Source organism: Dendropsophus ebraccatus, chromosome 1 (genome assembly GCF_027789765.1).
Source record: "Dendropsophus ebraccatus isolate aDenEbr1 chromosome 1, aDenEbr1.pat, whole genome shotgun sequence".
In the NCBI taxonomy this organism is placed as follows: Eukaryota; Metazoa; Chordata; class Amphibia; order Anura; family Hylidae; genus Dendropsophus; species Dendropsophus ebraccatus.
The window spans coordinates 80556346-80572380 of NC_091454.1; the positions used below are offsets into that span (position 1 = coordinate 80556346).

The 16035-nt window shown below is 40.4% G+C and overlaps 1 protein-coding gene across 5 annotated transcripts in view; it reads right to left on the reverse strand.

The window, feature by feature from the left end:
* The window catches only part of PPFIA2 (PTPRF interacting protein alpha 2), a 282744-nt gene that overhangs the window by 71193 nt on the left and 195516 nt on the right, over positions 1-16035 (reverse strand). For all 5 annotated transcript variants that reach the window (XM_069955681.1, XM_069955675.1, XM_069955687.1 and 2 more), the window contains 3 exons: positions 12619-12732; positions 3988-4209; positions 716-862 (listed from right to left, as the gene is read on the reverse strand). In XM_069955681.1, the coding sequence (XP_069811782.1) occupies positions 716-862; positions 3988-4209; positions 12619-12732 (483 nt within the window). The remainder of the gene's footprint in view (positions 1-715; positions 863-3987; positions 4210-12618; positions 12733-16035) is intronic.

Below are 16035 nucleotides of genomic sequence, written 5' to 3' on the forward strand. Positions count from 1 at the left end.
AAAAAAAAAAAAAGAAAGCATTAACATTAAATATTAAGAAAAAGACATTTAAGAAGAACAAGATGAACAGAGCCAGAAGAAAAAAAAAATTGAGAGGCAATTATTAACAAATAAAATGTCAGGGCTTAGTAAGTCCTTCTGGCTAACTAGTTTACTTGTTATTTTATAGTTTTATGTTTTATCAGTACTGAAGTTAACAACTAAGCAAGTTCATTAGGGGTTATCCGCCAAGTAAAAACTTTTTAGGTGTTGCTGCCCGTATATAAAAGATAACAAACATCTCTCCAATGTCCTCCTGGGGCATCCACTGACTGCACCCACGTCCACAGACAAAGTGAAATAGGACATCGCTGTCACTGCCAAGACAAGTTGGTCTGGGGAGGTAGCGGTGGCTTTGATCAGCAGGGGACCTGGGGACACATCACAGGGAGACACCGGGAATGCACCAGGAGAGAGGTAACTTATTGAAATTTTTTTGAGCGCCAGATAATCACATAAATTTAGAATTAGATGTTATAGTGTGTGGCACCAAATACAGGGAGACATTCTCATTTTTGTGCTGCTAACTGCAAATAAAATAGTAGTTAGAATCTGGTACATAAATATATACATGTTTAAACTATTGTTACTGTAATAGCCATCAATAAACACACTAAACACATTTGAATATATACTCCAGGGTGATAAAATACATAAGTTGCAAAATATACTGAACCTGACGTAAAATAGCTTCTTTATTTGCCAGTTCGTTTTCCATCTTATCGTTCATATCATGGATGGCTGTTGCTTCCCTCTGTGCACTGAGATATCGCTTCTCAAGAGTTGTAATTCGTTCTTCCATATCTTCTTTCTGAGCCATAGCCTGAAATTCACAAAGTACATTGTAATATATATACAGGTGAAACACCTATTCAGCATTCTATGATCACTGTAGATATTGTAAAATCAATGTAAAGTATCTGTAAGACATTGTGTAACTCACAAAGACCCACAATAGGTTAACTGTCAGTGACTAGGAATAATATAGTAGACATTGCCAAGCAGAGCAATGTGTGAATATTTTAAATATTACCTATAGCTTGTAGTAGGCAAATTTTCTATTAATGGTGTTTTGTTATTTAACTAAAAGAAGTAAAAATGTGCAGTGATCTGGTAACCGTTTCTGTGTTACTGTATGAATTTCTGTATTTGGGTACTGTATATTCTACATATATGCTGCTGTTTTACTTGTCGCACTACTGCACACTAAAGGATATTGTCAGTGCAAGTATTCATGTTTCTGGGTCTTTAACACACCCAGTTACATTTTATCCAACCGCAGAAAATTGAATTCATTGAATAGCGGCCGCAGAAAACTCTGGCAGTGCACACTATGGAGCGGGCTGCTTCGGCTGCTTGCTCCATAGTGTGCAGTGAGAAGTTCTGATGTGGGCGTGCACGGATGCGCCCGCATCAGAACTCTGCGGTGCAAAGATCATACGGCCGGTACTACAGTACTGGCCGGGATGATCTTTTCAGAGACCAGCAGTTCCGTGACCCGGCCAGGTCATGGAACGGCCGGATCTCTCACGTTATGTGAACATAGCCTTAATCTGTAAGATTTCATAGTAACCTATAACAGCATATACAGGAAGAGAACAGTAAATAGACATATATTTCATGTCAAGATCTTGCTCCTGAAGTTCTTCCTGATTTTCTGCAAAGTTTAAGTCCAAGGAGAAGATCTTCCCTCCTGTTACATGCAAGTCTACTTTCTGCAACAGACTGTCTAATCAAGGCTTGCAGAAATTGCTGAAGGGCCCCCTGGCATTGCCATCCTCAGTTAGGCCTCCAGTCAGAGATGGTGGTAATTAGCTTCGACATCAGTGGTTGTGCTTCTGCATGCGTCACTCTGGAAATCATGTGACAAGTCTACAGAGTTCTTCTGTGAATAGGAATGTTCTCTTCTTAACCACATCCCATCCAAACTGTAAAGATCCTTGTAAGCTAAATGATTATCAGCCTTACTTGACCAATTACTAGCCGTTCAGACTAAAAACAATTCACTGTAATAGTGCATGTTGAGAGGCTACAGTCTGCTGTGCATTGCTCTGTGCAATAGGAGCGGTGGCAGCAGATCGCTACTGACTTGGGCCTCTTCCCCCAGAACATCGGGCTGTGCAATTTGGATGACAATCGTCTGCTTCCCACAGAACATCTAGGGAGTCTGAATATAGCTATAAGCTCTAATCTCTACTAAAGTGCCTTAAAGACAAATTCTTCTGTTTACTTGCTATTCGCAGTGATCTTAAATGCAAAGTGACCAAATATGCTTACTCCCAAGCTTAAAAGCAGTACTTTGTGTTATACAAAACTGTATGTTTATTGGATTTTTGCACAAGAACAGTTCAGCAAAGTTTAAAGGAGAAGTCCGGCCAAAATTAATTTTTGATATGTTATTACTTATGGAAAGATATACAAATCTACAAATGTACATTAATTATGGGAAATGCACATATAGGGCTATTTCCCTTAATTTAGTAGATCAGGAGGTGTTCGAATTCTCTCAGATACAGTGACGTCACAACGAAAGGTGTAATTCCTATGGAGTGTCCAGCAGGGGGCGCCTTATATGTAGAAGTCTATAGGACTTTATTGTTTCTATGGATTTCTATTTAAAGTAATGGAATGTAGTGTACAGTGCTTTATTGAATGAATACATCTATGGAATACTTTGGGGAGCAAGTGTCCTTGCTCCCCAAAGTATTGCATAAATGTATTCAATCAGTACATTAGGATATCACAGTAAGCCCATCGATCCGGAGCACTCCCGCCGCCCGCCGATCCGGACCATATACACTGAACTACTCCTTTCATCATCTGCTCATAGTATGCGCAGGTGATGGGAGCAGTAGCTTTGTTATGGCTATCGCTTGCCTGCCGCCGGGCGCAGGGGGGAGCCGCTCATCACACAGGAGCGTTCCCCCCCTCCTCCTCCTTCTGGGATCAAGGGAACCTCCCCCCTATCCCAGAGCTGACTCCCCGCCTGGCCGCCGCTCTCAACCCAAACATACCACCTCCCGATCCTGGTGTCCGCACTGATGCATCTGGAGACGGTATGTGGGGGGGGAGAGAGGCGGCCAGGTGGGGAGTCAGCTTTGGGATAGGGGGGAGGTTTCCCGGATCACAGAAGGAGGAGGAGGGGGGGAGCGCTCCTGTGTGATGAGCAGCTCCCCCCTGCACCCGGCGGCAGGCAAGTGATAGCCATAACCCAGCTACTGCTCCCATCAGCTGCTCATACTATCGGCAGATGATGGGAGCAGTAGTTCTGTGTATATGGTCCGGATCGGCGGGCGGCGGATCGGTGGGCTTACTGTGATATCCTTATGTACTGATTGAATACATTTATGCAATACTTTGGGGAGCAAGGACACTTGCTCCCCAAAGTATTCCATATAGGTATTCATTCAATAACTGTACACTACATTCCATTACTTTACATAGAAATCCATAGAAACAATAAAGTCCCATAGACTTCTACATATAGAGCACCCCCTGCTGGACACTCCATAGGAATTACACCTTTCGTCGTGACGTCACTGTATCTGAGAGAATTTTAACACTTCCTGATCTACTAAATTAAGGGAAATAGCCCTATATGTGCATTTCCCATAATTAATGTACATTAGAAATTTGTATAACTTTCCATAAGTAATAACATATCAAAAATTAATTTTGGTCGGACTTCTCCTTTAAGGTTCTTTCTTGGAATCCTAGTGTCGTCTACACTTTGAATCACTGAAATACCTTAATAAACAGGAATGTGTGTGTAGTACACAGGGGACTTTAGCATCACAACTCTGCCTCATGACATACACTATGTATTATCTCACCCAGCTAGCTCTGTACTACACAATCCTTTGCAGCCCCACGTCACCACATGTGTATAACCAATATTTATGGGAAATGCATTATTTAAGGTCACAGGTAAACGGTAAATAGCACTACCTCCCTGATGTCCCTCTGATATTTTGTATTCATTTCCTCTGTTTTTATAAGGTCTTTTCTTGCAGTTTCTGCTTCTTGTTCAACTTCCCCAACCCGAGCAGACAGAGATGATAAGCGCTCTTTCATTTGGGTCATTTCATAATTCTGCTTTTCCAGTAGTTCTTGAAGTTCCACCATCTGACTGGCTTCATCATTGGAATCAATAGAGCCATTTGATAATCTCTGCAGGAAAAGGGCAAAAAAGTTTGTTAATAGGATTAAAATGGGGGAATTTATCATTTGCTGTGTTTATTATGCCATTCGTATATCATATATGCTTTTATACTAGAAAACATTTAACAAAGGATAAGTCTAGTCTGGGCAGGAGTCAACTTGCACCTTTTTTCCATAAAATTTTATTTTTTAAAAAATAAAATAAAATTGCAATTTATAAAGCTTATATATGCCTTAAATTCAATCCCTATAAAGAGATGGTAAGCTTCTTAAAAAGCCTACTAATGACACACATTTCTAATAAACCAATAGACTTGCACATAGATTTGCAACAATTTCACATTTAACCTTGATAGTAGAACATTTATAAATTCCCCAACTAATGTTTTTTTTTTTTTATGTAATAATAATAAAGGCCAAAGGCATATGGAAGCACACAGAAGATCTATACAAAATAGCTGTGGCAAACCCATGACCAAAGCCTAGGCAGGGCAAACTGTGGCAGGAGACAGCCAACTTGAGACCCACAGATGCTCTAAAGAATGGGTGAAAGTTGGCAGCCAACTGTGGAGTATTGCATTGTAAGTTTTGCAACGTGTAAGTATATTCTGCAACCAGCAGAATTATTGTGCTAGTTCTTGTTTAGTCATAATTAACAAGCATTTGTGTCTACTTGTGAAAAAGACTACAAATAACCACTACATTCTCCAACCGTTCTTCAGGGGGAAAGATTAGGAGCCCTTTTTTCTGCATCCATTCCTAACTTTAGTTTCAAAACACTGATCTTATTTGTAATGTCTGAATGAGGACAAACGCTGCTCATCGTAAGACCAAATTCTGATATACCTAAAGGGGTTATCTGACCAATAACATTTATCCCCGATACATAGGTTAGAGGTTCCTGATGATACACCGTCCACTCAGTAGTTGTCCTGTTCTGTCAGTCGCTGACTACAGCAGTTTCACTCCTCAGAAACCCAGAAGTAGCCAAGAGGACTGGAAGTATCGGAGTAGCAGCTACAGGGGATTGGAGTAAGAGATTTTTTTTTCCCTTCCATCAACTAAGAAAAATAAAAAATTGATCCTTGGACAACCCCTTTAGGCTGTGTCACAGAATGGCCAGTGTCAGTAAAGATAATGCTGGCCAGTACTGCAGTACCGTCTGGATGAACTTCATGTGTGCTTAATTGAGATGCGGGCACATCCCTGTGTGCCTGCATCCCAATTCACCCTTGCACAGAATATAGAGTGTGTGGACAGAGCCGCACTTTCAATTCTGTGAACTGACAGTTCTGTGTGGCCACTATTCAGTGAATAGCAGCCGCATAGAACTGAATTTTTTTTCTTGTGGCCGCTAGGGATCCCGGATGGAGTGTATACTATGGGTATACACTCCAGGTGGGATTCCATTGATTTCAGGGCAATTCATATTTTGAATTAATCATGGCCTTTGTTGCAAATCGCAACAACTGCCGTGATTAATTCAAGATATACGTTGTGTGAACGTGGCCTAGAAAAAGACCTGCCAGCACTCCAGAACATATCTTTTTTTTAGTAAATATTAGCATTTACCATGAGCTGACAATGCTAGATCATCTTTTCTTATATCTCTGTTGTTTTGTTTCTTTGTTATTCCACCTGGAAGTATATACGAGATTTGACAACTGAATTTTTCCATTCAACTTGTCAATGTGTTGTCCCCTCTTTGACCCTGTTAACTAGGGATATAGTAACAATCTGTGTTTTAAGTTGAGGAATTAGTATACAAAACATATTAGAAACAACTTGGATCCATTTTTAGCATGCATTCATTCACCTTTATTTGCATTAAAATGGAAACCTCTACTAAGTGATTTGCTGTGAAGCACTAACAAAAACATTAGACTGTGCAGCACAAATTGTATATTTTATATAGATCAGTTTTACTAACACAAGCAAAACTTTAGGTAGAGAAAGACTCTTCTTGATCTCTGACATCCTATGTGACACTAGCCTCTTCACTAACCAAAAAATTAGCACTTGTGTATTCCAAAATGACAGTAAGCACACCACTAAGCAGGCCCCCTTTAATCACAGCTGCAATATCCAGTGCTCAATTATCTCCCATAATGACAATTTAAGGGCATATTTAGAAATATAGCTGGCCGTTAATTTAGAGCGGGATGTGCATATGTTTATTGCCCTTCAGAATACACACTTTATGTTAATGCACACTTTATTAGATTAAATGAAAAGATAACAAAGTCAGCCAAGTTTTGGGAAAAGCTGCAAAACCCAACTATTGTGCCGGGAAGGGTGAGATGATGGGTGGTTTTAAATTTTGCCATCTTACAAAACTATTTTTTGGATTGTATTAATGTCTCTACTAGCCTAAGCATAGAACCTTGAAATGGGTGGGGGGACTTGTGAAAGTTGGGTGGTACTTGGTGCTCAACCCTACTAAAGAGTAGAAGCACTCGTCTCAGTGAAGCGCTAAGCTAGTGGTGCATGGAGTATATAGACTTTCTATGGAACAGTACACCACATGTTCAGCTCTCAGAGGAGAAATAAGAAACACAGGGGCAAAGCACTCAGCGCACAGCCCCATTCATTTTAAAAATAGGTGGAAATCTCACCATAGATCAAAAGGTTCTTTTGTAAATTTTGAATTTTTGAATTCCCCAATAATTAGGACTGGCTTATTAGACTATTTGTTGAGAGGAGATTGGAAATAGAGCATCCTTACATGTGCTTGTACATTAATTTATTGTGCTCTGCATCTTACATGTTTCAAGAGTCACACACACACAAAAAAATATTATTATTATTATTATTATTATTATTATTATTATTACTACTACTGCTGCTACTACTACTAGTACCCTCTATGCTTTGATGGGAGGACACCTTGTCAACCATTGAGGAGAGTTTAAAAAATTTTTAAATTAAAATAGAGTTTAATTAAACCAAATGCTACAATGATCATAGTACAGTATGACTATCCCCTGTATGATATTTGTTTTGAAACTAACCAAATGCTCTATAGGATGGGCCTTTTTACAACACAAGTACATTACCAGTGCGCATTAAAAAAAGAATACAATAAAGTAGGTATGTAGCAAGATCCCCTGAGTGACCATGTGAGGTCTGGAAACAAGCATGACAACATTGTCAGACAGGAGATATAAAAGTAAAACAGAATGGCAAATAAATAAGACAGGAAACATATCCTAAGGAACTTGGCTGCATTCTGCTTTGATGTAGCAGGGGGTATAGTAAAACAGAATTCTCTGACCTAGAATAATTTGGCAGGAACATTTATACTAGCAGAAGACACAGCTGTTACTGTGTTCAGAGCTACAGCTAGAGCTGCATGAGAATTGTTATTATTATTATTATTATTATTATTATTATTATGGCTTTAGAAGTCAGAATTTGATAAAGTATTTCAATTTAATAGATATCAACGTAGAAGAAAAAACAACAAACAAAACAATTTAATTATTGATGTTCAGATATGTGTTAAAGTGATTCTCTATCACCGGACACTGCCCATAACCACAAATACTGTTTGTTAGTATTTCTTAATTCACGTCTGGCTTGGGTTTTCCTTTCCTCCTTGTGTGGTATTCAGGGTGGGCCTAGAGCATCAGTGTCCTAGGCCTGCCAAATGTCAATATAAAGCCCAGGAGAACGCCAACAAAGAACAAAGGTGGGGAAAGAGGCGCTGCAGGCCTAGGGCACGGATTCTCTAGGCCCCTCCCATTTGACACTTCAACACCAGAAGAAAACAAGTTTTTTACCCAAATACCAGCACAAACACCAGACAAAGGAAGCCTAGGACCAGGCATAATTTTAGAAAAGCTAACAAAAAGTACTGTAGGTTTGGGAGCGGTGTCTGACTATACAGATTTGCTTTAAACTCATCAAAACAACCCATGCTGAATTGTAAAGTTTCCAACATAAACCTAGGCAAATGTTTCCCCATGAAAAACATGTAATAATGATGTACATGTAATAAATACAATGAAAAACTGAATAATTCCAAAATGCCAATAACAAGAAATGATTATGTATTTGGTAAATGAATTGGATCATTTGTTAGAAGTGTAAAATGAAGACTGAATATTTTTTATAGGTATTGATATAGCAGTATGCCATAAAGGGAACATAATTACAGTGTGTAAATGAAGGAATATTAAAAAGACAGTTTTCCATTGAATAATTCCTTCTAATTAACAGCTCTTGCTTCTGGACTCCTTAAGCTGCCATACAGACTATTTTGGTTGGTATATTATTCTAGTTAAGGTGGACTAATTTCCCTTTGGGTGTGTCTTTTACTGAAAGTCCTTTGAATTTAATAGTAAAAATGGTCAAATGATGGTGAAAAAAGAAAAATTGTGTATGAACAACTACAGAGAGGGTGTGCCAGCCTAATGCATATAGAAATGTGATGGTGCGTTTACACGAAACGATAATTGGCCCGATCGTACGATTAACTATGTCAGAGTAACGATTTTTTTTTCATAACGATCAGCGTTTATACGGTACGATATATCGTACAGAAAATTCGTTTTGCGATCCTTAAGCCTATCTCACACATTGGTTAAATTGGCAAACGATTGTTCATACGGAACGATCTGCGAATTTTTTGCGAACAACGGTTTGAAAACATGTTGAAAGATCAAAATGAACGATTTCTCGTTCGTCGTTAGATCGTTCGCTGCGTTTACACGTACGATTATCCTTCGAATTTGATCATTATCGCGCAAATTCGCACGATAACCGTTACATGTAAACGCACCATAAGCCCCGCCCGTTAGAAACAGTGCTGCAGGATTAAAAGTTATTTTTATGACATCCCCTGCCGAACGGACCCCAGGACAGATCTTGGATTAAAAGCAGCTATCTGAAGGTACAAGTGGTTTGGGGGGGGTCAAATTGTGGGTACAAAGTTGCTTTAAACTGCGGCAAAAACTGACACCTTTTCTCTTTTAAATATATTGTGAACATAGCCTATAAGTGACTTCTTCATGAAAATAAACATGTCCGAAAGTGATACGTGGGAAGAAACATGATAAGATAGGGACGTGGGGGGGGGATATACACTCACCGGCCACTTTATTAGGTACACCTGTCCAACTGCACGTTACCACTTAATTTCTAATCAGCCAATCACATGGCGGCAACATGGTCAAGACAATCTCCTGCAGTTCAAACCGAGCATCAGTATGGGGAAGAAAGGTGATTTGAGTGCCTTTGAACGTGGCATGGTTGTTGGTGCCAGAAGGGCTGGTCTGAGTATTTCAGAAACTGCTGATCTACTGGGATTTTCACGCACAACCATCTCTAGGGTTTACAGAGAATGGTCCGAAAAAGAAAAAAAATCCAGTGAGCGGAAGTTCTGTGGGCGGAAATGCCTTGTCGAGCTGATAGAAAGGCAACAGTGACTTAAATAGCCAACCGTTACAACCAAGGTAGGCAGAAGAGCATCTCTGAACGCACAGTACGTCGAACTTTGAGGCAGATGGGCTACAGCAGCAGAAGACCACCCCGGGTGCCACTCCTTTCAGCTAAGAACAGGAAACTGAGGCTACAATTTGCACAAGCTCATCGAAATTGGACAGTAGAAGATTGGAAAAACGTTGCCTGGTCTGATGAGTCTCGATTTCTGCTGAGACATTCGGATGGTAGGGTCAGAATTTGGTGTCAACAACATGAAAGCATGGATCCATCCTGCCTTGTATCAATGGTTCAGGCTGCTGGTGGTGGTGTCATGGTGTAGGGAATATTTTCTTGGCACTCTTTGGGCCCCTTGGTACAAAATGAGCATCGTTGCAACGCCACAGCCTAAATGAGTATTGTTGCTGACCATGTCCATCCCTTTATGACCACAATGTACCCAACATCTGATGGCTACTTTCAGCAGGATAATGTGCCATGTCATAAAGCTAGAATCATCTCAGACTGGTTTCTTGAACATGACAATGAGTTCACTGTACTCAAATGGCCTCCACAGTCACCAGATCTCAATCCAATAGAGCATCTTTGGGATGTGGTGGAACGGGAGATTCACATCATGTATGTGCAGCCGACAAATCTGCGGCAACTGTGTGATGCCATCATGTCAATATGGACCAAAATCTCTGAGGAATGCTTCCAGCACCTTGTTGAATCTATGCCACGAAGAATTGAGGCAGTTCTGAAGGCAAAAGGGGGTTCACCCGTTACTAGCATGGTGTACCTAATAAAGTGGCCGGTGAGTGTATAATCGTTGTTTATCTGCTGAGTGGTGTAAAAAAGTCACCAAAAAAGTCACATCACTAATACTGGCGCAAATCCACTCCATTCCAAACCACACTTTGGCTATGTTCCTACACAGTATTTTTGTTCATTATTTTGTTCAGTATTTTTTCGAGCAAAACAGAAGTGGATTAAAAACACAGAAAGGCTATGTTGACACACTGTTAAAATGTAGTGGATGGCCGCCATTTAACCCCTTAAGGACAGAGCCAATTTCGATTTTTGCGTTTTCGTTTTTTCCTCCTTGTGCATCAAAGGCCATAACACTTGCATTTTTCCACCTAGAAACCCACATGAGCCCTTATTTTTTGCGTCACTAATTGTACTTTGCAATGACAGGCTGAATTTTTGCATAAAGTACACTGCGAAACCAGAAAAAAATTCAAAGTGTGGTGAAATTAAAAAAAAACCCGCATTTTATTTATTTGGGGGAAATGTGTTTTTACGCCATTCGCCCTGGGGTAAAATTGACTTGTTATGCACGTTCCTCAAGTCGTTACGATTAAAACGATATATAACATGTGTAACTTATATTGTATCGGATGGCCTGTAAAAAATTCAAACTATTGTCAACAAATATACGTCACTTAAAACCGCTCCATTCCCAGGCTTATAGCGCTTTTATCCTTTGGTCTATGGGGCTGGTCAGGTGTCATTCTTTGCGCCATGATGTGTTCTTTCTATCGGTACCTTGATTGCTCATATACGACTTTTTGATCGCTTTTTATTACAATTTTTCTGGATTTGATGCGACCAAAAATGCGCAATTTTGCACTTTGGGATTTTTTTGCGCTTACGCCGTTCACCGTACGAGATCAGAAATGTGATTAATTAATAGTTCGGGTGATTACGCACGCAGCGATAGCAAACATGTTTGTTTATTTATTTATTTGTTTACTTTTATTTATAACCTGGGAAAAGGGGGGTGATTCCGACTTTTATTAGGGGAGGGGGCTTTTTATTGACAACAACACTATATATTTTTTTTTACATATATACTAGAAGCCCCCCTAGGGGACTTCTAGTATATACACTTTGATCTCTCATTGAGATCTCTGCAGCATACATATGCTGCAGAGATCCATGAGATCGGCACTCGTTTACTTCCGTCTGCTGCAGCCGGAAGTAAACGAGTGCCGAGCCGGGGACGGCGCCATCTTGGAGCGGTCCCCGGCCGGCTTCAGAAACGGAGATCGCTCCTCCGGGATAACATCCCGGAGGAGCGATCTCCGCCACTAGACACCAAGGAGCTGTCATGTTTGACAGCTGCATCTGATTACTGTATTAGCGGGCACGGCGATCGGACCGTGCCCGCTAATACTTACGGTCCCGGGCTACAAGCGGCACCCAGGACCGCCGCGGTTCAGAGCGGGGTCGCCGTGCGGCCCCGCTCTGAACGCCCTTACCGGCAATAGGGCGTACCTATACGCCCTTTGTCGTTAAGGGGTTAATGGCAAATAATTGTTGTGGCGGCCATCCACTAAATTTCAACAGTGTGTGAACATAGCCTTTCAGGTTTTCAATCCACTCCTGGTTTAGGTCGAAAAATACTGACCAAAATACTGAGTAAAACCACTGGGGTGAACATAGTCTTAAATGGCTACATTTAATTTGTGGAACACTAACACTCATTGGCTTCTCTACTGACCCAATTTAGCAAACATACACGCAAAGACCTCATATGCACACACCACTATAATAAAATAAGTATTATAATTCACAGTGAAAGTAAGACCACATCATTATTACTTTTCACTAAAAGCAATGAGAAATCTTCAGAGTTTTCCATCATACAATGATTAAATATACATAAAACTTCATAAGCTGTTTACTGTGGCACACATCAGTCAAGGGATGCTAGAGATTGTTCACCGTAGACTCAAACACATTTGGGCAATTTGCAAAATACTATGAGGCAGAAATGTATCATCTTTTTGATTATTCTAGGGTAATATGACTGTGATATTGCTGTATAACAGTGCAGTGGATAAATGCATTAAATGTCACTAAAGTAGGAAATACACTGTGACTTCAATATTGTGAGGTAATATGTGGTGTAGACCTTACACAGTAGCTGCACTGATCAACGAGCACTGGATAACTTAATATTGTATACTATAGGTATATTGTGCTGACCTTGTCGTGAACCTTCTGTCCTTGGTCCATTCCATCAAGAGGCTCCTGATCTGTTGCTTCCCCAGTAACCATCTTTCTTTGAATATGAGCATTTTGTTCCCTTAATGCAACAATCTGCAAACAAACATCAAAGATATCATTGAAAAATATTTGTTTTGTACAGCACAGGTAAGTGAGAGCAAAAAAGAAAAAAAAATTTTTTTTTCAGCATTACTTTAATATACTAGCAGTTCAAAAGATAGACTAATGTAGAGTAAGTAAAATCTGTATAGCTAGACACACCTGATCTTTGCTATATATATGACTGTAAAAACAGCCATTATTTTGTATCCTCTTTTATCAGCCTCATTTCCACATTAAAAAAAAAATCTAAAAAAAATGTTTTTGTTTGGGTTTTGTATAACTACTAGTATATGACACGTTAGATTCCATTACTAACCTGACTTGTTCAGAGATTGACATGTGATCAGAATTCTAAGTCCAATGGTCTCCAGTAAAAGATGTAATCCATTAAAGGGAAACTATCAGCAGGTTAGACGAATCTGACCTGCTGATAGCTTCCTAGTGGGAACAGGGCTCAGAGGAGGAAGTTATCAATGGAGGGAACTGGCTGGTGGTAAATCAACGCACGGGGAAGGGGGGGTGGATGGTGGGCAGAGCTACGGACCCCTGACTGGCTGGCCCCTCTAATGACTATGAATGAAGGGGCTGGCCAGGGGATGGGGTGGAACCTTCATCCTCAGCCCCCCATGCCCATTAGGGAGCAGTTTAGATTTGTCTAACCTGTTGATAGTTCTCCTTTAATAATGCAATGCTGGAGAACACATGGTTGGGGGGATATATAAAGACTAGTGTCTCAGGTTTTGAGTAATCCCCCTCCAGTGCAGAGAAATCCCATGCAACATCACTGAAATCTATGCCATCTCATAGATCTCTATAAACTACACCCCAACTTTTTTTTTTATACAAATACAATGAACTGGTCTTCCTCAAAAGAATCTTACAATAATATGGTACGTAATACAAAGTCTCTGGATAAATCTTCCATGAAAAGGAAACAGTCACAAAACTACAGTATACAACATATTTCTTTCCTGTACATTATATCTCATGAAAGAAATAACAAATGCACAACATATCATTGGTTATCAAAGCTGTGACTGGGTAAAGTCTTAATTGTGTTAAAAAAAAGGTCACTATCAAGATTGCATGCCTAGATATACCTTTTTTTTGTACAGTATATACCGTATACTTGAAGTTAATGTTTTTGTGCACTGGAGGTGCGCCAAGTGCCTCCAGTGCATCTATATCTCCTCCTATTGGTGACACACACCATAAGAATCAAGCCTGGCTCTGCCTTGGTGCGTCACTCAGGGGAGATGATATTGGTGCACTGACGGCGCTTGCCCCCCTTCCAGTGCACCAATATCTGCCCATTAGCATATATAGAAACCTGACCAGATTTCAGGAACTGAAAGTCCTCCAAAAGACCACCTCTTTCAGAAGACCATGTTTGATTACCAAACATTATGCACAGTAATTATTGTCACTGAGAAGACATCCACAATTTGGGTGGCTGTCTCATAGAGGTGGTTAATACAAAACAAAAGTATATATGAATTTTAAAAAGTATGTATTTTTCAAGCATATTATAGTATACTACAAGGAGTTCAGAAGACGCCTTAATGTGGAGTGGATTAGAAGGCTTAAAGAAACACTAAATACCATGCCCTAAAAAATCCCACCACTTTCTTCCTTAATCCTCTCCTTCCTGTTGATCTTATTTTAAATCATATTGCAATCACAATACACCATATGGCCAAAAATATGTAACCACCTGATCATTACACTTGCTTGGCATTCCATTCCAAAATCAGGGGTGTTACTATGGAGCTGACCTCCTTTTGTAGTTACAAAAGCCTCCAGTCTTCTGGGAAGACTTTCCACTGTATTGTGATGTGTGTCAGGGAAGGTCCTGCTTTCTGACAGTTTTCCAATAAATCCTAAAGGTGTTAAATGTGGTAAAGGGCTTTCTCCAAACCATTGTTACAAAGTTGGAAGCATACCATTCTCGAGGGGGAAAAAAAGGCTTAACCCAAACGATAGCAAAAAAGCCCATACTAATATACCGTGCCCTCTAATTTTTACAGTAGGGACTAGCAAACCAGGATTTGTTTATTAGGGTACGTTCACACAGCGTGTGAACCCCCGTCTTGGATTCTACTCGTAATCCTGTCTGCCTCAGTGTCTCAATGTAATGTGTTGCCCGCCTCCACTCTCCGCTTAAAGAATTGACATGCCAATTGAGTGGATGGCCATCATTTAATGGCAAATAACAGACATGGCCATTGTTTTAAAATAACAGCAATGATTTGCCAATAAATGATGGCCATCCAATCAGTTTAAGCAGTGTGTGTCAGCGTCGATATGGCAAAAGGCAGTCAGACAAGACAGTCCCTATACTCAATAGGGTGAAACACAAAACAGCGACAAACACAATAAATCCAAAGTCAACAATCCGGTTAGGTAACAGCGGGTAGCAAAAATACAAAATCGGCAGACAAGTCGGGTAAACGAGAACTGGCAATAAGTCACGGCAAATAGCAGACAGGATAGTGAGGGAACAGGCAAAGGTCAGTGAAACACACAGCAGATAACAGAGGAAGTATACTTAGCCTAGATTTCTCTAATAGCCAGCAACTTGCTTCTGGCCATGCTGACTACTTATGAGGACCCAGAGTCCAGTCCAGATCCCCATTGGACTGATTTTCAGATCCACAAAGATCCTGATTGGTAAAGTCACCTGCCAGTGAAGGGAAACACCACACTGCTCAGCTGCAGGAATCAAGCTAGCAGAGAGCAGAGTAACTCTTGCATTGCCAGGAGGCTGAGAGGCAAAGCGGGTGGGGCAGAACAAACAAAAACAGAACCCTTTTCAGACCTGTGCACCGCGCAAAATACTGTGTGGAAACATAGCCTATTGACAAATTTATCATACCTGTATGTATATTAACTTTTATTCCCTGGTCTCAGAGGAAGCAGTTGTGCTCTCTCTTTCTAGAGATTGTTTTATAAACGTGCAGCCTATTTTTACCATTGACTTAAAATCATTGTGGCGGCCCTTAAGTATACACACCTTTCTGTATTACCTATACAGAAATGGAAAATGTGTCGAGGGGACGGGGCCTATGTGCCAATGATGTCACAGAGAGGCGGGGCCTACAGTGGCTCTGTGGGCTTGGCTAAGTGGCGCTGCTGCCATCAAGCCCTGCCCACTTAGCTCAATCTGCAGATGATAAAAGATTACTTTTTACATGAACAAACACCATGATGTGTGATGTAAAATAAGGTATGAAAACTACTAAATTTAAACATTACACCTGTGTAGAGACATCAGAATGCAAAAAGGGGTGACAG